This window comes from Poecilia reticulata, linkage group LG11 (genome assembly GCF_000633615.1).
Source record: "Poecilia reticulata strain Guanapo linkage group LG11, Guppy_female_1.0+MT, whole genome shotgun sequence".
Classification (NCBI taxonomy): Eukaryota; Metazoa; Chordata; class Actinopteri; order Cyprinodontiformes; family Poeciliidae; genus Poecilia; species Poecilia reticulata.
The window spans coordinates 26111606-26132634 of record NC_024341.1 but is presented as its reverse complement, the minus strand read 5'-3'; the positions used below and the strand labels follow the sequence as shown (position 1 = coordinate 26132634).

General features: G+C 43.1%; 1 protein-coding gene across 6 annotated transcripts in view; it reads right to left on the bottom strand.

Moving 5' to 3' along the window:
• macf1a (microtubule actin crosslinking factor 1a) overlaps nt 1–21029 on the bottom strand; it is a 146266-nt gene that overhangs the window by 35538 nt on the left and 89699 nt on the right. For 4 of the 6 annotated variants that reach the window (XM_017307475.1, XM_017307476.1, XM_017307478.1 and 1 more), the window contains 21 exons: nt 13165–13331; nt 12971–13083; nt 12207–12313; nt 11971–12090; nt 11046–11141; nt 10767–10894; nt 10596–10689; nt 10022–10176; nt 8912–9215; nt 7894–8022; nt 7733–7810; nt 6931–7092; nt 6744–6848; nt 6179–6274; nt 5777–5902; nt 4099–4251; nt 3181–3192; nt 1636–1790; nt 1135–1261; nt 865–1048; nt 160–326 (listed from right to left, as the gene is read on the bottom strand). In XM_017307475.1, coding sequence (XP_017162964.1) covers nt 160–326; nt 865–1048; nt 1135–1261; nt 1636–1790; nt 3181–3192; nt 4099–4251; nt 5777–5902; nt 6179–6274; nt 6744–6848; nt 6931–7092; nt 7733–7810; nt 7894–8022; nt 8912–9215; nt 10022–10176; nt 10596–10689; nt 10767–10894; nt 11046–11141; nt 11971–12090; nt 12207–12313; nt 12971–13083; nt 13165–13331 — 2778 coding nt within the window. Of the gene's footprint in view, nt 1–159; nt 327–864; nt 1049–1134; nt 1262–1635; nt 1791–3180; nt 3193–4098; nt 4252–5776; nt 5903–6178; nt 6275–6743; nt 6849–6930; nt 7093–7732; nt 7811–7893; nt 8023–8911; nt 9216–10021; nt 10177–10595; nt 10690–10766; nt 10895–11045; nt 11142–11970; nt 12091–12206; nt 12314–12970; nt 13084–13164; nt 13332–16567; nt 19415–21029 lie in introns of those variants that run through there. The other 2 variants (XM_017307473.1, XM_017307474.1) reach the window with 2 other exon arrangements.

Sequence of the window (21029 nt, the reverse complement as noted above, 5' to 3'; positions counted from 1 at the left end):
AAAAACTCTTTTTGAACCTTAAACTCTTTAATTCCTGATTTATAAAACCAATTGAACAGACATTTGATCCACTTTTCCTACACAGGAAGGGCCTCCAGTGTCTACAACATTAACAGGTGTAGTTGCTGTTCTCCCCCAGCAGGTGGCGCTCAGACTGACCTCTTGCTCTGCGATCTGCAGCGTGTTGTCCAAGTCGGCGCTGGACAGCCGGCTGGGAGGCGGAGTCTCGATGGCCCTGGTCAGCCGGCGCTCGGCCTCGTCCAGACGCAGCGCGACGTCCTGCAGCTCCGACAGGTACGACCGCGACACCGACTCGTCTTTCTCCGCTGCGCAGAAACAGAACCACTGGTCAGAAACTCATATCAACTCATGTCTGGCTGAAATCTGATTTTCTGGTCGGTCATGCTAATAATTAAACCCAAATGGAATCAGATTTCTGTAGGAAAGGTTTTCTGAAGTGCAGAAGAAGAACGTAAACGTCCCACAGCATAATGGACGTCTCTGGATCGATTCTAAAGTTTATTCAGCAATCAGAGCCAACATTATGGTCACGAAATCATAAATCTTATATCTTTCCTTATGGTTATATTTGGATTTAACAATATTTAACACCTTGAATGAAGTAACAAGCAATTTCCCTTGGGAATCAATAAAATATATTCTATTCTACATCAGCCAATCAGATTGCTCCAAACATCCGTGACTTCCTGTTAGTGACTAAACATGGTGCCAGGAGACTGAGAAGTTGAACTACTTTTAAATGTCGTGTTAATAAAACTCAAGATGACGTTGGGTGAAAAGATGTGGTAGTTCTTGGGTCGTTTCTGTGTGAACGTAAACCGTTTTGCTCGGTGGCGCCCCCACCTGTCTCCATGTGGCGCAGCAGGTCCTGGCAGTGCTGCTGCGCCTGCTGAGCGTCCCGCTCCAGCTCCCGTCTCTCGGCCGCCGTGAACAGCGAACTCTCCCTGCTGTCGGACAGGAAGTCGGCCAGCTGGGACGCCATGTGGTCCAGCAGCTGCTGCCGCTCCGACGGACTCTGACTGCGAACCTGACGCAGGAAACAGGCGGAGAACGGAGGTGAGACCTTCAGATTAAAAGCCTGGGACTTTCTGAGGAGATGTGTGAGAGACTCACCGAGTCCAGAGTCCAGCCGGAGATGGACCGGATGTCTTTGAGGACGTAGTGCCACGTGACCACGCTCTTCATGTTCACATGCAGCTGATGCCACAGAGACATCACCTTCTGGTAGAGCTGCTCCGCCCTGAGGAGACAGGAAACAGTCAACGCGACGCTGCCGAAGCCCTCAGCTGCTCAAAAACACGCAGTCGTCCCTTTACACGGTTAATTGTTCTTTAAAATCTTATTAAAGATGTGTATTGAGCATGTTTAAACCAACTTTATAAATAAGACAACTCTGTTTTTATTTACCTAAAAAAATCGTTTTTTCTTCTTTTAACTGATTAAAAGTGTTTCTTGTGACGAGCAGTTAGTGCAACACCTCTGGTCTGAGGGCCATTTGCAGCCATGGGATGATTTATTTGTAATTTTATTCAGATAACAGGATAAACTGCGGCTCGTCATGTTGATGCAATAGAAGTTAGGCGTTTCATAAAAGCCGTAGAGTTTGAGTCTGACCTGCTGGACGTGTCGATGGCCTCCTGGTTGGGGGGAGGGACGGAGAAGCACACGGAGGGAACCATGGCTTCATTCCCAGTCGGGCTGATCACCTTCCACTTGGTCCGCTGGGAGTTGTCCTCCAGCACACACTCCTCGCCCCGGTTGATGGTGATCTGAGCGGAAATGTGGGAGAAAATTAACAGGAACATTAGAATAAAGGCAGGGAATTATGAGAGTTTGAGAAAATGAAAGAGATTAGAGACAGAATGGGACATCAGGGGTAAAATCAAGCAGGAGGAAAAGAAAAAAAGCAAAGAGCAACAGACTGATCATGAAACATGAAACGAAAACAAATCATGAAGCTGCAGGAGATCCTGGGATGACCACGGGATCGGAGGAACTGGGACGGAAACGAAGCGGCTTTGCATCAATAAAGCTCAAACGGAAAACGTTCTCCAAACTCGGCGTTTGGTTTTCCTGACAGCCTGATCAGAAACCCAGCTGTTAGCGATTAGCATTTAGCTTCAGTTTAGAGTAAACTGCCTTTCTCGCCCCTTCCCTGCACACAGACACACACGTCAATAATGCAAAGCTCGTCACAAACAGGAAGTAAATGAAATGCATTCAGAGCTCGTCGTTTCTGACTGAATGTGTTCAGTTCAGTGAGCGCCTCCGACTCTTATCAGCTGATGCAGACAAGCAATAACTTTCTGTAAATATTGGAATTTAGCTTCTATCAGAATGTTTATATACAATTTATATGCATTTTATTTTTGTTTCTGTGTGCTTTACTCTGGTAAATACAGTATATTGAGTTCCACTAATATTTATTAATTGCTTTAATGGTTAAGGAAATTAAAAAGCAAAAGTTAAATAAAAAATCCAGAAGAAATATTCACATATTTACTGCAAATATTTATATCCACGTTTAATCAATTATTTTCAGATGATTATTATTCTTATCACATTTTATTGTTTTAAAATTTATATTTTAATTTAAATTTGACTTTGCAATTTATTGTAAGTTAGGTTATCACAACTACAGAAACAAATAAAAACAATATAATACAATTATTAGAGATTAGTCCAATACTTTACCTCAGTAAAAAATTATGAGTCGACACAATTATGAGTTAGTGGCAAACAGGAAAAATGTTTTACAAATTTGTTTATAAAACCAAACCAACTTTGATCAAAATCAGAAATGTTGAGATTATTTCTCTGCACATGCTCCAACTTATAACTATAATAGCACAGAACATATTAAACCCCATTTTATTTGCTTTCTGTTTATTTCATTTATTTTCCCCATTTGTCTTTGCTTTTTTATTCATCTAATTAAATATTTGTTTGTCATTTACAGGTTCATGCTTCATGTCTGTTATGTCGTTCATTGTGTGAAAAGTCAGAAATAAAAGAATAAATGAAAACGATTTTATTTTATAGGTAAATAAGCAAATAAATCAAACTTAGAGAATCGTGTTAAAAAGTCTTAAATCAGCTGATAAGGAAGCGAGCGAGTGAGAATCTGAGGTTAGAGAAGGAGAAGAGAGGCAGCTATACCTGAACGTTTGTCTTGTCAGGCCGACCGACAGACGAGAGGAAGAGGAGGAGGAGGAAGAGGAGGGGTGTGGAGAGAAAAAAAGAAAGCGAAGCAGAGAAAGATTACTGTGGTGCTCGACTCTCCAGAGCCTCTGTGACACTGAGCCGAACCCCAAACCCAAACAGGAAGCTCCGGTGTTCAAATACACCGACCCAGCAGAACCTGCCGCTAAATATGGCAGCCGGACTCCAGGGGGCGCTGCAGAGAAGAAACTACGGGGTCCTGCTTGGGACACATTTAGAGTTGATATGCTTTTGGACTCTGAAGACGGCCAAGCTAACGGTCCGTCAGAACCAGCAGGACGGATCCTTCATCTCCTCTGAACATCTACATAGAACCCTACATTTCAACAGGAAACTTTCTGGATCCTGACTGGTTTCTGATTAAATGATGGAGCTGGAAAAATAAGAATTCTGACCTTTTCTCAGAATTTATTTGGTGAATTTGAGTCTTAAAATTCAAATCTACCAGATAAATTTGGGACAACATGAATAAAATGGAGGTTTACAAATTCTTACTGCAAGGAAGAAACAGTATATGAAAATAATTACATAACTAACAACACAGCTGGCAGAATGTCTGGTTATTTATTTGGATTTTTGGCACAGCATTGGAATGGAACAACAACCACTTTATTTCCTCCATCTTGTCAGATCTTTTTGATCCTCTTCCTTTAGACTGCTTGAGGGTTTTTTGATGCTCGACTCTTTGAGCTGCTTGAGTTTAGACCAGACATTTTTCTCCTGATAAACATTTCCGCCACATTTCTCCAAGCGAACCTTCGCTGCACTGAGAAGGAAACATGGCGCCGTTTCCAGGGGAAGGCGATCGCCGGGGAAGGTCAGAGGTGAGAAACGGGTGAAGCTCGGCTGCCGTACCTCGATCTGTTTGTAGTCGCAGATGGCTCTGATGGGTGTGGCGCCACCCAGTGGGCTCTCCGCGCCGCGGGGCCGGAGCTGGACCACCGTCTTGGCCCGACCCACCAGGCTGGCCACCGTACTGCGGTACTCAATCAGCTGCTCCTTCTCCTCCTACAGGAACAGCAGAGGGTCATAACTCAACTGGTGACCTATTGCAGGTTAGCATAAGTCTAAACAAAACATGTTCATTACATTTTTTTACTTATTCATAGATAATCAGATTTTAGTCTGTTCAGTTCAGAATTAGTCACTTTAAACCCAAATAAGCTTCTCAACTCAAAAATAACTGCAAACAGATGTGCAATTAAACCAGCATATATCTTTGAAAAGCAGAAGTGGAGCCTCCTGCACAACCAACAAGAATGCAGCAATGACTTCTGGTGAGTCAACAACAAAACTCTCGTCTTTTCCAGCAGCCATTGTACAGCAGTAAAACCAGCTGACAACGCTGGAACAGTCTGGTTCTGTAGACATGATGCCTTCAGGTGAGTCACTAGCTATAGCGGCTAACAGGTGCTGACTAATCCAGTAATACATTTACTGAAATCTGCATCCTGTCTGCTTAGAAAGCACCAATGTCTCCATATCCATAAATCATAGCAGGTCTTGCTATAATTTATGGATATGGAGACGCTAGTGCTATCTAAGAAAACTTTTTAGCCTTAATAATTGAAGGGACTGAGCTGCAACTTTAAAGAGGCGTATGAATGTGGAGAACCAGCAGGAAGACCAGCGTTGTCCAAGCCTCTGGACCTGAGCGGACCTTTCCAACTCGGCCGATAAACATTAAAGATTTAACTGGAGGGCTCTCCGCCCTGACAGCCGGAGCTGCAGCTCCTCATCATCATCTGGCCCAGAGAAAAGGGAGCCATTAAAGATTCATGATGGAGAAACAACAGGGAGGCAGCTAGCAGGTCGTTGCTGATGAGTTTTTACATTACGCCTCTGAGATGAATTTCCCACTGAGAGACGAGGCGCCGCTGTCAGGAGAACAGCAGCAGGTCAGCTGGTGATTTGAACCTGAACCAACACGGACCAGATGCATTTCTGGAATATAAAGAGTGAGGCGTGACATTCTGAGGCGAACAGGTACGACGGCTCCCGGGAGAAACATCGAGCTGGAAACTCCATCAACAGGAAACAGAAAAGATTTAAGGTCAAACCCCAACATGACCTTCAGCTGAGGATCTATAGGCCTCAATTAGCAGGTTAACGGTTCGATTCCTGACAGGAAAAGTAGGAAAAAACTAATACATAGGGGTTGAAGGAAAAAAACCTTCTGGATCTAAAATCAAGAAGGCAGCAGGACTGAGGTCTGCAGAGCAGCGTCTGAATGAAGGACAAAACGTCTGGGACGATGGACAGATGGACCTGAATCGCAGCATCATGTTAGGAGAAAACCAAAACAACTCCCACTGGTGGTAGAAAAGAAACAAGAGGCTGCAATGGCATAGTCAAAGTCCAGACTGCAACCTGACTGAATGGCCTAGTCAAAGTCCAGACTGTAAGCTGAATAAAAATAGAATGAAAAATGCAAAGACTGTTCAGAAAATGAAAGGACAGATGGACGGATGTGGGCGTGGCTTGATTCAGGCTAGTGACCGAGCTAAAGCTTTCTGATTGGATGTCTGGTTACCATGGAGTCCTGCAGCAGGTCCTCCAGTTTGCTCAGCCGGCTGTTCTTGTCGCAGGTGTACTGTCTCTTTATCGTCTCCTGAAGCTGCCGCAGGTACGACTCGCAGTCCCTGGCGTCGCTCATGAACTGGAGGAAAAACGCACAGACACCAGACATTAACAACCAGCGGAGAAAAATCCAGTTCAAACTGGTTCTGACCAGTGTTATCTGGCTGTAAAACTGGTTCTATCTGGTTTTATCCAGTTAAACTAGTTTAATCTGGTTTAAACTGGTTTTATCCAGTTAAATTAGTTTAATCTGATTTAAACCAGTTTTATTGAGTTTACACCAGTTCAATCAGAACTCTAATGGTTTTATCCCGTTTTAAACGTTGCAGTAACGAAAACAGAACCTTAAGCTCACCTGGAAGTAGGCGGTGTTGTCTTTGAGATGCTGCTCAACACAAACACACAGCTGCTCCACCCACTGCCACTGCGTCTGCAGCGCTGCACTGTAGGCCTGGAAACACAGAAAACATTTCTTTACTTACATTTTATTTTCATTTTTAATGCAATTTATTTTAGAATCACATAATAGAAATTGTAACTTCACATTTTGATTTATTCCTCAGTAATAAATGAAAGCAAAAGAAATGTCATTCATTTTAAATAGCCTTTAAAATGAACAACAAAGACAGAAAGTATTAATTTGCATGCAGAGTTTCTGGAGTCATATTTCTTTTGATCAATAAGTTTTTTAAAACATTTTTAAAGCTGTAAAATGTAAAAGCCTCCACAGGAGCTTTGACTGAGTGAAAGCACAAACATTTTGTTAAAAGTCTGACGTTATCAAATAAACATTGAGAAGAATGAATTTTCTCAATAGCTGCTGAATGTGGTGGGCGGAGCTTCCAGCTCAATGACACAGAAGCCCCGCCCACCTCCATTCAGCAGTAAAGACCAACCTGAGGTAAATGTGTAAAGTTTACCTCCACAGTCTGTTTGGCCGGATGGTTTTCCTGACAGAGCCGGCCAGCCGTTTCCTGGATGGAACGCATCATATCCTGTTTCTCTGCCAATTCCAACCTCAACTCCTGCAACCAGAACCAGAACCAGCAGGTTAACATCAGGGTGTGTTTATGTTTACAGTGGGGAACTTCGGCCGCCGTCCCTCACCTCGTACAGCTCCCGCTTGGCGCTCATGTTGGCGTTGCCGTCGCTCCAGTCGAAGGAGATCTCCTCTTCCTCGCGCTCGTTGAGCCAGATCAGCTCCTCGGTGCAGCGGGACACGAACGCGTGCAAACTCTCCAGGCTCTGCAGGCGGCATGACGAATGTTCCTATGGAAACCACACAAACACCCCCATCAGACACACAACACTTCCTCTCATTGTTTGGTCAAGCTGGGATGAAACAGAAGATTTTAAAGCCAGTCGAAGATTAAATACAAAGTATTTTTGTCTAGTTTCTAGTGCAAAGATCTTAATAAGGTTGAAATAAGAAAAACTAACTTGCAAGTAAAAATAGGAACTTGTTTAAAGTAACTCCTTAACATTGATTTTTTTTTTAAATCCTAGTCTTGCATTTCACATAAAACAAAAAATTTTTCTACAAATGAAAAGGAATTACTGATTTCAAACAAGCTCCTATATTTACTTGAAAGTCAGGTTTGTCTTAATTCAAGAGTACTAAGGTATTTCAGCAGAAACTAGAGAAAAATACTTGGTAAAACCTTGTGATTTTGTGGTGTGACTTGTCAGCCAGACATTCATGATAAAAAGGGGCTTTTGTTGTAAAGCTTTAAAATGTACAAAACTGAAAATTTAAAACTCCAAAGCAGCTACTTCAGCATGGCTGAAAGCATTTAGATGCATCAGAACTGCAGAAACACTAGAAAAAGGGAAGAAAAGATGGAAAGCGCATAGAGCAGATGGAGAATTTGTTGTCATGCTTTAATGGGATTAACTGGGAAACACTCACGAGTAGCTTGCAGTACTGGTGCTCCAGTTTGGCCAGGGTTTCTGAGTAGCTGCCTTTGTAGTTCGGGGATACTTTAGCCTAAATGGAGACAAACACAATATTGGTTATCAACTGTAAAGTTTACTAGAATAAAAGCTGGTCCTGTGGGGCTGCATGTGCACCTCGTAGCTGCGCGCCTCCTGCAGGCTGCTCAGCAGCTCCTCCACAGCCGTGTGGATGGTGTTGTGCTCCTGCAGGTTGTTCTCCACAGAGGGGAGGTCTGCGCCCCATTCTGCTCCCTCCAGCAGCTCCTGAAACACACAATGACAGAGTTGATCTGCAGAATTTGGCGTTTTGTGGAAGTGAAAGGTCACATTTCAAACACAAAATACAAAAGTTTTCATATTCGGACGTGAGAAGGTTTTGTCGCCAACAGCTCAAAACGTTTTTCTATAGAAAGTCAAGATTTAGCAAAAAGTGAGTTTGTTTAAGAATTTAAGTGTTTTTATGTTTCTTTCTAATGGGAGGGAATCACCATAGCAACCAGAGCAGGGCTGCAGCTAACGATTAATTTAAAAATTATTTTGAAAATTAATCAGATTAAAAAAAAAAGGTACATTGTGCAGATTTTTAATTTAACCAATCAAACCTTTTTATATATTAGAAATATGTTGAAAGATGCAAATAAACAGTTTAATTAATTTTCAAATTAAAAAAAAGCATTTTTTGTGTAAAATGCAAGAACAGCATGACAAGTTTTGTCATTTGTAGCAAAGCATGCAGCTAAAAATAATACTTCAAATATCAACGTGTGAAAAGCTCAGTGTATTTATGCTCGAGTATTTTTATAAGCTGATTAATAACTGGGGTGCTTAATGGATTTTCTTTGACACAATTTGAACCATGTGACTACGTTTTAAATGCTTTTTCTGTTTTTGCAGTGAAAACCAAATGAGACAGCTGAAAATACAACAAAGAAAAAATGTTTTATGTTTTTTTAATCTGCAACTTGCTCAACAGAGAAAACTTTATGGAAAAAGTGAAGAAAAGCTCCATTTATCTGAAGAAAACATGAGTTTTGTAGGAGGTAAAGAACCTAAAATCACAATCCAACCAGGAAGAGACCCACAGATCCTGGTTATGTTTAAAATAATCTGAAATAATCTGTGTTTTTGAAAGTTTCGGTCAGTAGAGGCTGACCTGCGTCTCCTCCACCCATCCCAGCAGCTCGTAGATGAACCTCAGGCTTCCTTCGTCCTCTGATGACGACATGGCCACCAGCTGGGAGCGCGCCACCGGCCGCCGCAAGAGAGCGGCTCCAACGGCCCCCGCGGCCCCCACGGCGCCTAGCAGGGTCTGACCCAGAGAGAGGCCTCCGTCTGTGGCTCTCTGCCAGGGCGGCTCCGTGCTGGTGGGCCCCAGGGCCTGAGAGAAGTGGCCCTTCCTGTAGACGCTGGAGCACTGCAGCCGGAGCGAGACCAGCTCCTCCTGAAGGCAGTTAACTCTGCAGGAATCAGGAAGTAAAGTCAGTATTAATGGAGAGCGGAGTGTTATTTGTCCCCCGTATGTTTCTGTGTTTCCTGTAAAAACAGAAGCTCTGAAGTTTTGAGCCTGATTTGACTCCGCCCAACGGTCTGTTGGGTGTTTTTCTCTGAATTTCACGTCTCCGGGAAAGGTCACGAAAAGGTCAAATGGTGTTATGAAGGAGGCAGAATTAATTTACCGTGCAGGATGAGTCGACATGAAATCAGGTAAAAACTTCTCCATAATATTTACTCGTAAATTCAATCAAACTGGATTTAAAATCTGAAAAAAGGGATTCAAACCAGTCAAGTTTCCTTTTACTTACACAGTCAGTAAAAACTGGTGTGAACTAGGAAACTCTCCATTTTAGTTTGATTAATCTGTGTATTATAATGCATTAATAATGCATTAAATGCATTAAATGTTTCAGATTAATGCATTGCCGTTTATATAGCAAAGCTTGAGAGATTCTAGGCATTTCAACATGAATGAATAAATACAGGGAACATTTAACCCTGGAAATGTTCTTCAGGTGATAGAAGGCCGACTTTATAACCGTCTTTATGCGTCTTTGAAGGTTCAGGTCTGAATGTCGTGTGACGCACATTTTTTCTTAATATTTCATGCTTCATGTGAACGAAGGCAGAAAGTTGGACTGATGAGACTTTTTTGAACCAAAGTGTTTCAGTCAGCAGTTTTCTAACCTAGACTTGAGTTGTTTTCCTCCTAAGACTTGCTAACAGAATTAGCTGAACGTTCTCTGGTCCGTTTTACTCGTATTCTCACCTGAAGGCCAGCTGGTCCACCTGGTAGTACTTTTCCTCTCGCAGGATTTTCAGATCCTGCTCGATCTGCCGGATCAGCGCCTCGCAGTCCTGCAGGTAACACGCCATTTCTCTCTCGCACTGCACCGCCTCGCCGCTCTCGGCTCGGGACGCGTCCTGAAACCAGATGACAGACGCTTCAGTTCCTTCCCTTCTGCAGCAAACTCCTGCCAGATGCCATCAGAATTATCAGAAAAAGTAGCTCTTTTTCATTCACATTTTCTTTCATTGATTATTCTTTTTACTTTTTTTCTAGTTAAACTAAAATGATCAAAGTGGTATCAATGGTTTATTGCTAATATTATTTATTTTTTTTTAATCTGCTTTCTGCTGTAAAACAAATAGGAAGCAATAATTATTAAGAGTGTTTCCGCTCCCAGGATAAACGTGGAATATTTGCGGAAAGCAGGAAAGCGGTGAGTAAATATTTGATGCTCCAGATGGGTCGAGGCGCCGTAAAGCAGCTCCACTGTGTTTACCTGACATCCAGCTGGGAGCCATAAAACCTGTGAAATAACAAACGCAGGCGAACTCACGGCCTGCAGCGTGTTCTTGGCCAGGGTGAGTTTCTCCTCACAGTCCACGGCCGTGTTCTGGATCTTATTGGCTCGCTGCAGCAGCAGCTCCACTCTGAAAGCACACAGGTTCAGTAGGAACTCCTGCGAAATCAAACCTCAGCGACAAAGAGTCCGTCTGTGTTTCTGCACCTCTCCACGGCCGGCCTCAGGGCCTTCTCCCGCTCCAGCATCTCCAGGATCAGCTTGCCCCACTCCTCCTCCAGATCGTTGGGATGGAGGCCCGGAGGAAGCTTAATCCGGCCGAACTCGATCCAGACCTGGGAACGGGAAACGCATCATAAGTCTCGCTCGGCGGTAGAATCAGCTGAGCGGGACACAGGGGGAGCTTTTATTCGCCACCCGTCATGTGTTTGAGTTCTGCAGGGTTTGCTCCGGGAGCCAATGCGGCGTCCTGCACACGGCGCTCACCTCCAGCAGCTTGTAGAGATGCTCGATGTGAGACTTCTCCGTCTCCTTGCTGGGGATCTCCGTCTCTTTGAAATGGATGTACTCGTTATAAAGTGCCTGCAGGAGGAACGGAGTGTAAATGGACGCCGCGACTCAAAGCCAGTCACCTTTACAGTCTGTGACGGAGCGTCACAAACAAACAGGCTTCAATGACTTCATGCACGCCTCATTTATAATAAATATGTCAGCAGGTTGCAGGTTTTTTTTCTGCTTTAAATTACAAATGGCAGAAAACATTTTCAAAATGTGGCTTTTACTTCAGGCTACAATAATTTATGCTCAACTACGAGAATATAGTCATAATATTAGCAGAATAAAGACACAATTTTACCATAAGAGCATCATAAAATGGCAAGAAAAAGCAATTTAATGACAAAAAAGCTTGTATAATTATTTGTCAATAAATTACTACTTCATTCTGCTAACATTGTAACTTTATTCTCATATTATTTTGACTGTATTCTTGTAACATTATTTTATTTTTATTAAAAATAAATCTTAGTCTGACCCTAATATTTTGTCGTTCAGTTGACTTGAATTTCAGGTCCAGAGAAAAAGAAACTTTAAAACAAGGTTTTCAAACAAGATGGCCACCCTGGGCATGATGACATTACTGAAATTTGATTAATCAATAACGTCAATTAATCATAAACTTAACATTCAATAAAATTAATTAATGATCCACATTAGATAAAATTAATTATCAACTAACTTAATATTCAATTAAATCAATTAATCATTAATTACCTTAATATTTGATCAAATCAGTTAATCGTCCAGCTCTAGTTTTTGTTACACCAAAGCAGTTAACAGAAATCATTTAGGTATTAATTTGGACAATGTTTGGTGTTAAAGTGCTTTAAAATAAAATAAAAATGATGCTCACCTTGAGTTCTACTGGGTTCTGTGGGAAGTTCTTCTTGGCCATGAGGCCCGTATGCTGGCGGGTCCACTGGACCAGAGACGAGAACCTGGACTGGTACTCCGACCAGCGCTGGTCCACTTCCTGATGACCAGAGGAAACAGTTCAGGGGAAAAGGAAGGAAACTTTCACTGCTAAAGGACAGCAGAAAAAAATCTGAATCATCTTTAAGATGGAAATAAGCAGCAATCGGGTCACACCTGTGCGGCGATGCCTTCTCCTCCCTCTGGGATTTTAGGGAAAGCGTCGTAAATCGAGGAGACGTAAGTGATGACGGACTTCTCGTCTGGAGACGGAACGTCGACATCTGAGGAAATCAGAGAGGAGAAACATAAAACAGATCAAACCTGCAATGTGTTGATAAATCAGGCAGAGCTTTTCAAATCCATCTGGCTGCAGATGAATCCTCCACTACAAATGATCAGGCTAAAGAAATGCTGCTGTTGCATTTTAGGTAGTACATTTTTTATTTTCCTTTTTAATAAAGGAGTTGTATCTGTATTTTATTTCACAAAATCACGAGTCACATAATCAACAACCGAATGTTACTACTTGCGGAAAAGACGAAGACGACGACAGGAAGTGCTCGGATGATTAAGCGTGTTTTTTAATTACTTTTCTCCTGGACAAACTTATTAACCTGGGATTTTAATTTAGTTTCTTATTAACGGAAACACTTCAATTGCAAAAATGTGTTTTCTCAACATATTTGCAATGGAAACGCAGCGTCGCTAAAACCCATCCATTCATCCTGAACTTTTTTTTAAAGTTTTATCCCCAATGATTCAGTAAGGAAAGGAAAATAAAAGCAGGTTTCCTCAATAAATGGCATAAAAACAGCAATAAAAGACTTTCTCAGAGAAAATTAACTAAGATCACTTCAGATTATCTCCAGTAAGTCTGGCTGCTTTTGAGGGAAGATGTGTGATGTTAAGAGAAGAGCGGTTCCGATCCGCAGCCTCACCCTCGGCGTCCAGCAGCCTGGTCACGCCCAGCGACTCGGCGATCTCGAAGGCCTGCTCCAGGTTCTCCCGGTTGCTTTGCCGGGTCACGGCCTCCATGTTGATGAGGTCCGGCCTGCAAAATCAAACACAGATGCAGCATGTTGGTGCCCGTCTGCCTAAAACGCAGCGCCGCTCCGCCTGCAGCGGCCCGGACCTGTATCTGTGCAGCAGCGCGTTGAACATGCGGCCGTTGCTCCACGCCGAGCTGAAGTTGGTGCAGCGGAGGCCGGGGTAGCCCTCGGTGGCCTGCTGGCTCCATAGCAGCAGCTTCTCTTTGGCTGTGAGGTCAGCGGACTCGCCGCAGACGTAGATCTCCGAGATCTGGAGGGGAACAGAGCGCAGAGGCAGAGGCAGAGGTAAAAATGAGAAAACAGACGGTAAAATCCCACAGCAGCTGGAAATGAAGTTGCTATGGAAACAACGTAACACAATTCTCTTTGACCGAACCTGATGTTTCCCCTCGCCTCGATGTCTCTCACTATTAATAAGAATAACGAGATAATTACTCATGTATAATTAAATAAACGTATTCACTGCAGCATCATTTCCCTCCTCTTCCCTGCCCAGCCTCCATTTATCTATTTTTATCACCTTCCTTCATCATCATCATCATCATCTCCTGTTTCAGAGGATGATCAACAAACAAAGTTTGAAGGAAACATTTTGTCCTAGTTAAAGAAATCACAAAATATTATTTAAAAAATAAAACACAGAGAACATCTAACTGCCTAAGATTAAAAGACACTTTTAAGACATTTTTCTTTTGTTTCCAATGATGAAAACTTCAACTTTCCTTCAAGTGGGGTTCTGTGAGATAGGCCTGAGCAGTCAGTATAATCAGAGTCAGAGTAATCAATGAAAGTTAAGTTTTTCTAAGTGGAGCAGTCCTGGCAGTTAGTACATTCTACCACCACCGAACAGTTCAAGGGCTAACCTGGTGCTAAGAGTTTAAAGGGGCGGTATCATGTATTTCCCCAGTATTTTATAACACATTCCAGTAACTGTGTCACCTTCAGTTTCCGTGTACATCAAATATGACTTAAAAAATTTAATGTCACAATTTGACAGATTAAGAAACTCCTGCTCTGACACTTTTTACATTAAACTCCTTCTTTAAAACGTCAGTGCACCCTTAGAAAGCATTTCCTCCTTCATCTGTGATTATTTTCCACAAACGATCTCTGTAATACCATTAAAAAAAACAAAGAACTTTGATCCTAACATGTTTAATTCCTGCTTTCTAGCGCTGCTTGTGTGGTTCAAAGACAGTTGTTGTAGTTAGTTGACATTTTAAAATGTGCTTTTCTAGTAGAGGAAAAACTTCTGCCTAAAACATAAACAAACTTGAGCCACTTCAGCCAAATGAAATCAAAGTTTTTCCTTCCCCAGACGATTAAACACAGCTTCCAGGGAGGCTAGCATGGAGGCTTTTCCTCTGAATCCTGCCTGTTTGGGACCGTTAGTGATGCAGGGGCAGTGACCGTCAGCGCTTGGCTGCTGCTGCTGCTGCTATCATCAGTCGCCTCCTGTCAGACCGCCCTCCCTCCCTGCCGCTCACACGGAGCTGGGAAATGTCCGGAGAATGCCGGGAGACTGCGGCAACGGCCAAAAAATGCAGAGCAGGAGGGACAAGAGAGAGCAGCGCTGCTGAACGCACGCAGCAGAAACACAGAAGATGTGAAGTTCAACACCTGCATGCAGAAATAAGTCCATCACTCTGAAGCACTTATTAGCAGCTAAAGTCGCAATTAATGCACAATCCATTAATCTGCAGGTTTTGATAACTGAATTCAACTTTAGAGACCAAAATCCAAACCTATAGTTGCCACATCAAGTGATGTTTGAGGTCAGATTTAAGATTACATTCAATTATAAGCAAAACAAATGTCTGATAAAAACTATCTGTTGCAACACGCAGATAAAGTTTTATTAAAATAGTTTGTGGAAGTAGTTTTACAACAATAAAAGTCTGTATTTATTTAATTTACTGTCAGAAATGTAAATGTTGCTATCCAAAAATAAAAATAAATGATAAAGCTGCTTCTCGAGCCATTTCTGCTTCAAAAAATTATCTTATGTGACGCAGCAAAAACAAGGAAAAGACTAGGTGTGTTCAAGTTGTGCTAAAAGCTGTTCAAGCCTAAAATAGCATTTTATTGATAAATTTAGCAGCAAAAAGGGGTTTGTAACAGAAAATGCTGCTTATTATGTCAATTAAAATGCAATTAATTTGATTAATTAATGGCAGACCCTGAGATTAACTCAATTTTAACCGAATTCCACCACTACTTTATACTGTTAACTTCTACTGTAAGTGACCTTTTCCACCAGTCAGTTTAAATTTGTAGTAAACGATTAGTTTCAACTTACAGGAGAAAGTAAACCCCGTCATTACAGCCACTGACCTTTCTCTAAAACACTCAACCGTCCTCTCTGCCTCTCACACTCTTACATACGTCAGCTGTGTGTGTGTGGGTGCGTCTGTGTGTGTGTGTGTGGAGACGAAGGGAAAAAGGAGGATGGAGGGACTGGCCTGGGCCGTGTTGATTAGGCCACAAGAACAAAGGCGGAAAGAACTGACAGAGGATGAATGTCCTCAAAATCCGATAAGAGCTGAAAACTGACATGACCATTGCTGCAACAGGCTGCACACATGACGACGGTGAAACCACGAAAACAAACCAGAGACTAACAAAAAGAGCTGTAAAAGCTCCTCCAAACACCAGAGACCAGCGGTTTGGAGAATAAGGTCCAGGAACTAAATTATTCCTCTTTCCTGGGAATAAATATCTGTGGTCGGATTCAGAGAATCAAAACAGGAAAGGAGAAACACTGAAGCTATTTCTAAATATTGTTTTTATGCTGACTAATCCAACTATTGAAGTTATTCACTGCAAAAACAGAAAATCTCACCAAGTATTTTAGGTCCAAGTTTTAGTGCAAATGTCTTGGTACACTTGATATGAGACAAAAAACACTTCTTTGCAAAGTTTTTTATTCAAGGTTGGATAATTTATCAGCAACAGAACAAGCTTCACTGCAAAAAAGCAAAATCTATATCAAATAAAGCTATAGGTTTCACAGCAGATCTTCAGTAGTAGGTAGGGACCACAGATGCCCACAAAAGGCAAAAATATTTGAGTTCCCCTCTAAACATGCCTATTTTAATAGTTTGAATACCAAATCTACCTTAAGAAACATTAAAACGCTCTGTGGAAAGTGTCTTAGCACTACAGCAGAAGCTAACTTCCAGTATCTTTTGGCGCTGCAGCCAATCAGCATCAAGGAAAATGAATGGCGGTGTAGGATTGGCTGCTTTACACATGTCAGTGTGAAGTAGCATTGCGCCTCATTATTTCAGCTTCCAAAAGTAAATTTGATCTCAAATGACCCACAAAAAAAGTCACTGTGGTAATAGGCAAATCCACAAAACTAACCCATGAATAGGCAGGAGTTTCCTGATTGGTAGTTTTCTATCAAATTCAGGTTTAACATTTGACCCAAGATGTTAGTTCTAGAAACGTTGCACGGTTTGATTCGGTTACATTTGTACAAACCTGCGGCAGGTGCTTCGAAGCCGCCTGTTTCTGCGGCACCAGCGGACTCTCCAGGGTAGAGTCCAGTTTCTCAGACGAGCTGCTGGTCAGGCCTCCCCAGTCCGTTTGACTGGGAGTGGTACCTGCCGTTTCCGGAGATGTCAGAGGAAGATCGCTAGAGTAGCCCGACTCGAAAAGAGACGAAGCTTTCATGGTGTCCTGGATGTGCAAATGGCCGGAAGATGTCGAGGAATCACCTGCTGGTTCTACCAGCTTAACTTTCAGGATGTTTCCTGTGACGGGCGACGGTGCCGGAGGTTCTTTATGAACATCCACCTCGTTGTCCTTCCGCAGCGGGGAGCCCAGATCACTGGGGTAGACCGTCCGCACCACGCAGAGCTTCCCATCCACCTCTCGGATGTGGACTACACCTTTATGCTCCTTTACTGCTGCCTTTGGCCTGTTTCCCCCTCCATCCTTACTCACTTTCTCCTTCTCCTCTTCCCTTTTGTGTATCCAAGGTTTTTCCAGAATGCCTTGAACTTTCTCCCTAACCCGGCAGACCCTGCCTCCTCCTGGAGTGGTACTGCCCAGGGCCGGCGCCGTGTTGACCGGGGTGGTGGCTGTGGTTTGGCTCGGGATGCTGGAGACGTCGATGATGGCGCTGACCGTGTCTTCCTCCCCAGGAAGGCAGAAGACTCCTCTCCAGGCTGGACTGGGCTTGGGAGTCGCTTCGAGTATTCGGCTGCTCAACAGTCCACCCATAGAGCTGGGAGACAGAGTATTGCTGTGTGGATCGGTTCTGGAATGACGTAAATGGGATTCAGGCACTGTTCTGCTACTCTCCACACCTTCAGGATTTTTCTCCTTCACCTGGTCGACCTCGTCGGACTCATGCACCCGGGTCCGTTTCTCCTCCCCAGCCCTCTGGTTCTTATTGCCCTTCTGCTTACGTCTGAAGCGAAGACGTTTCTTTGGTGTCAGGGTCGGTGCGCCGTCCGGATCGCCCTCCCTTAGAGGCCGAACGCAACCCATTGAATTCCCCATGTCTCCGGTGATGCCCCGGGGGAGAATGAAGGCAGCGAAACGGGAAGCTAAAAGATCAACCTCTAAGGTTTGGCCATTGCCTTCCTGCGCTAATCCTCTCGATTCAAATCTCCAGGTTTTCTCCCACTGAGTTGGACTCAACCAGGCCAGTCAGCAAACAGAAGGACTTGTGAATGATTTTCTGCACCGTTTGTAGTTTTAGCAATGGCAGTGAGGGAAGTGAATGTTGGTCACGCTTCCAAATATTGAATCACCATTAACAGCCATCTCGTTCAGCTCGGCACTTCTTTGTAAGCTTCACTGCGTTGAACTGGCACAGTCCACACCTCGAGGAAGCAACTGTCGCTCAATAGCCGAGAGCCCAGACCCTCTGAATGAAGCAAAGCGTAGAACGAGAGGATGGTTTTTACTATGCTACCTTCCAAAATAACAATCCAGGAAGAATATTCTCCAGTCCATTTGTCCGGTGAAAGGATACAGGTGGAAATCAGCCCAGTCCAGCTTAGGACTCAGATTTATTGGTAGCTAGTCTAAGGCAACAGATCAGAGTCGCTTTCATCCCATCTGGGATTCTCCAGCCTTCATGCCAAAGAAACGAATGTCAACTTGTTTTCTAGTCTCATCTTCCATCAATCATTAAAAGTCCCAGGAAAATTGAAGACAGCTATATCCCAAGGTGAGAAAAACCTTCTGATCTGCTCCCGTTTCATTCCGATCAACAGAACCAGAATGAAGGGATCCAAGAGCTCTATCTAAGCTCATGAATTAATGATCCACAGACCACGCTGTGGTAATGTTAATGCAGCAGAGAAGAAGAGAGATCAGTATATCTGAGTCTTCCCATGGTATTCCTGCTGCACGTCCTGCAGTCTGGATGTGTGTGACAGAGGGAGCCATCAGCCAATGCTGCAACAGATTGCAGGAAGTCCAGCCAATACTCTGACAGCTTACTAAAGACTCAGTCTGATTTCCACCGCTCCTCACGTCTAATCCGGACCGTTAAGGAGGTTTCTCCTGTGATGATTTGGCTCCTCTGACACGTCTCTTTATCCTCAGTGTGGTGGCAATTAAAAGTCTGAATATGACTTTGCAGTTCTGAAAAGCTGGGATCTTTCCACTCCATCTCATTCCCTGAGGTTTAAAGTTGTCATTTTGCCATGAGCCCTTGGGAACTCAGGAGCCCCGTCTCCTCATCAGGTGGTGCACTGCGACGATGCAACAGCTGGAAAACCACAGTTTGCAGGATGAGGATCAGTATGTCGAAAACACGTCCACAGACCCCTTAATAACTCCTCAAGTCTGTTTTCTCCTAATTAGGAGCAGGCCTCTGGACTCCGAGGCTGGGAAGTCGAAACAGAAAGCAGTTCTGGTCATCAGTTAGCTTCTTCTTGTGCAGATGTGCAGCGAATCTGGAGCAGAGCCAAGAAGATTCAGAGTCTGGTGAAGGATAGTCCAGAGCATCACGTAGAACCGCAGAGGAGCCTAAAACATTGCGTCCTCCCAGAAACAAAGACGGGAGGCGTCTCCGGCTGAAACGAAACATTCAGAGAAGCCGATCCGATTGATACGCTGGAGGTTGGAACGGCACCGAGTGTTCCTGCGTTGTTGGGCGGTCCCTCCGATCAGCTCAGATCTGTCCCTGTTTGTGGTTTGAGGCCTGGTGATCCGGCGGCAGGCGGACCGGATCCGCCGCTCCCTCTGCCGGCTGCACGGCTCTGTTTTATCCGCGGCTCGCAGACGCCGGCAGAAGGAGAGAAAAAGCTTTTATCTGCTGGCTGCTGCAGCTTCACTCTCTCCTCTGCTCGATCTCTCACCAGCCCACCCCTCCCATCCTCTGGCTCTCCTCCTCCACCAATCCGCTTCCTCATCACTCGCCCCTCTCTCTGTTTCTCTCTCTCCCTCTCTCTCTCTCAGCTGTTAGGGAACAGCTTTCTGTGCTACAAACACACACTTGACCCAAAAGCTTCCCCGAACGACAGAGGGAAAACGGCAAACTGAGGATAAATGTTTCAATCAATTAATGCACAATTATAGCAATGTGCAGTTCTGGAGCGGTTTGGCATGAAGCATCTACATTAATCTGCTTTTAGAAACACAAGAGTAGAGCTGCAACTAAAAATTAATAATTGATTATGCACTGAAATTACAATTAATCAACTAATCACATTAAAATTTTGCATATTCTGCAGATTTTTTATTGAACCACGTAAGCCTTTTTATGCTACATTAGAAATACATTAAAATATGCAAAAAAGCATTTAATTTGATTCCACTAAAATAAAATAAAAACATTTTCCCTAAAATGTAATAAGAGCATTCCTTTAGCGTTTGAGTTTTTTAAAATCTTAAATGCAAAATGCATATATTTTTTTGTACAGTTTTAGCTTAATTACTGCTCTAAGTGTATTGTTCTTTTAGTAAGTAGCCTCTTTTAAGCCTGTATTCTACAGTTGACAATTAATCAATTGCTAAAGTAGTTGAAGATTATTTCAATAACTGATTAATCGTTTCAGCCTTTTACCAGAGGAAGTAAAACTGCATAATTAGGGTTTTGCGCTTGAAAACTGGAGTCAGCTTAGTGTTTGAACACAATATTTTGATAGTTTCAAACAATAAACCAGTATCTGAATTATTCCAGGATTTACGGCCATATAATCCATCTAAAATGGCCTGAGGCCGGACTCCACCCTCACACACGCCAGCTTTAATCCTCTGTACGGTTCCCATCCACCATCAGCTACATGATGTTATCCTGTGCTGAGTAAAGATGTGTAGAGACTGGATGTAGGGCAGGGAAAGAAGGTTTTTGTTTTTTACAACTGGGAGCAGCTGATTAGCATGTCAAAACATCAAATAACACCTGATCTACAACACCAAATCCCAGAGGAGCTGAGAATGAGGATGCAGAGCGAGGAGGAGGAAGATTAAGCCATCTCTTCCATCCATCAGAACAGATGATATGGAGATCTATGGCAAACAGACCGGATGAACTCCAAAAGACTCCAGTCTGAATATTATTACTTCATTTAAAGCAACATGGCTGCAGGATCTTATCCCCTACTTCAAGGTCTCTCTGCTTGGCTTTCCAAACATATTTTTCTTGTGTGTCCAACATTGATAGTAATTGCACACTTGCAGCTGAGAAACCTGAAGATCTTCATGGTTCTGCTAAAAAAGAACCAAGTGATCAAACTGATTGAGATCTGACTGACTCCAATATGAGCACAGAAAGTGATAAACTTGTTATTTATGCTCTATAAATGTAAACATTTTTATATTTTTTCAAATTTCCAGCTCCACAGGTACCAGACTGGATTGGTTAAATCATTTATGTTTGACAGTAAAATCTTTATCCTATAATGTTGAAAAAAAGTAATTTTTAATAACATTTGAGAGGCATAAAATAATAAAATATTTGTAATCTTATAGAAATTGT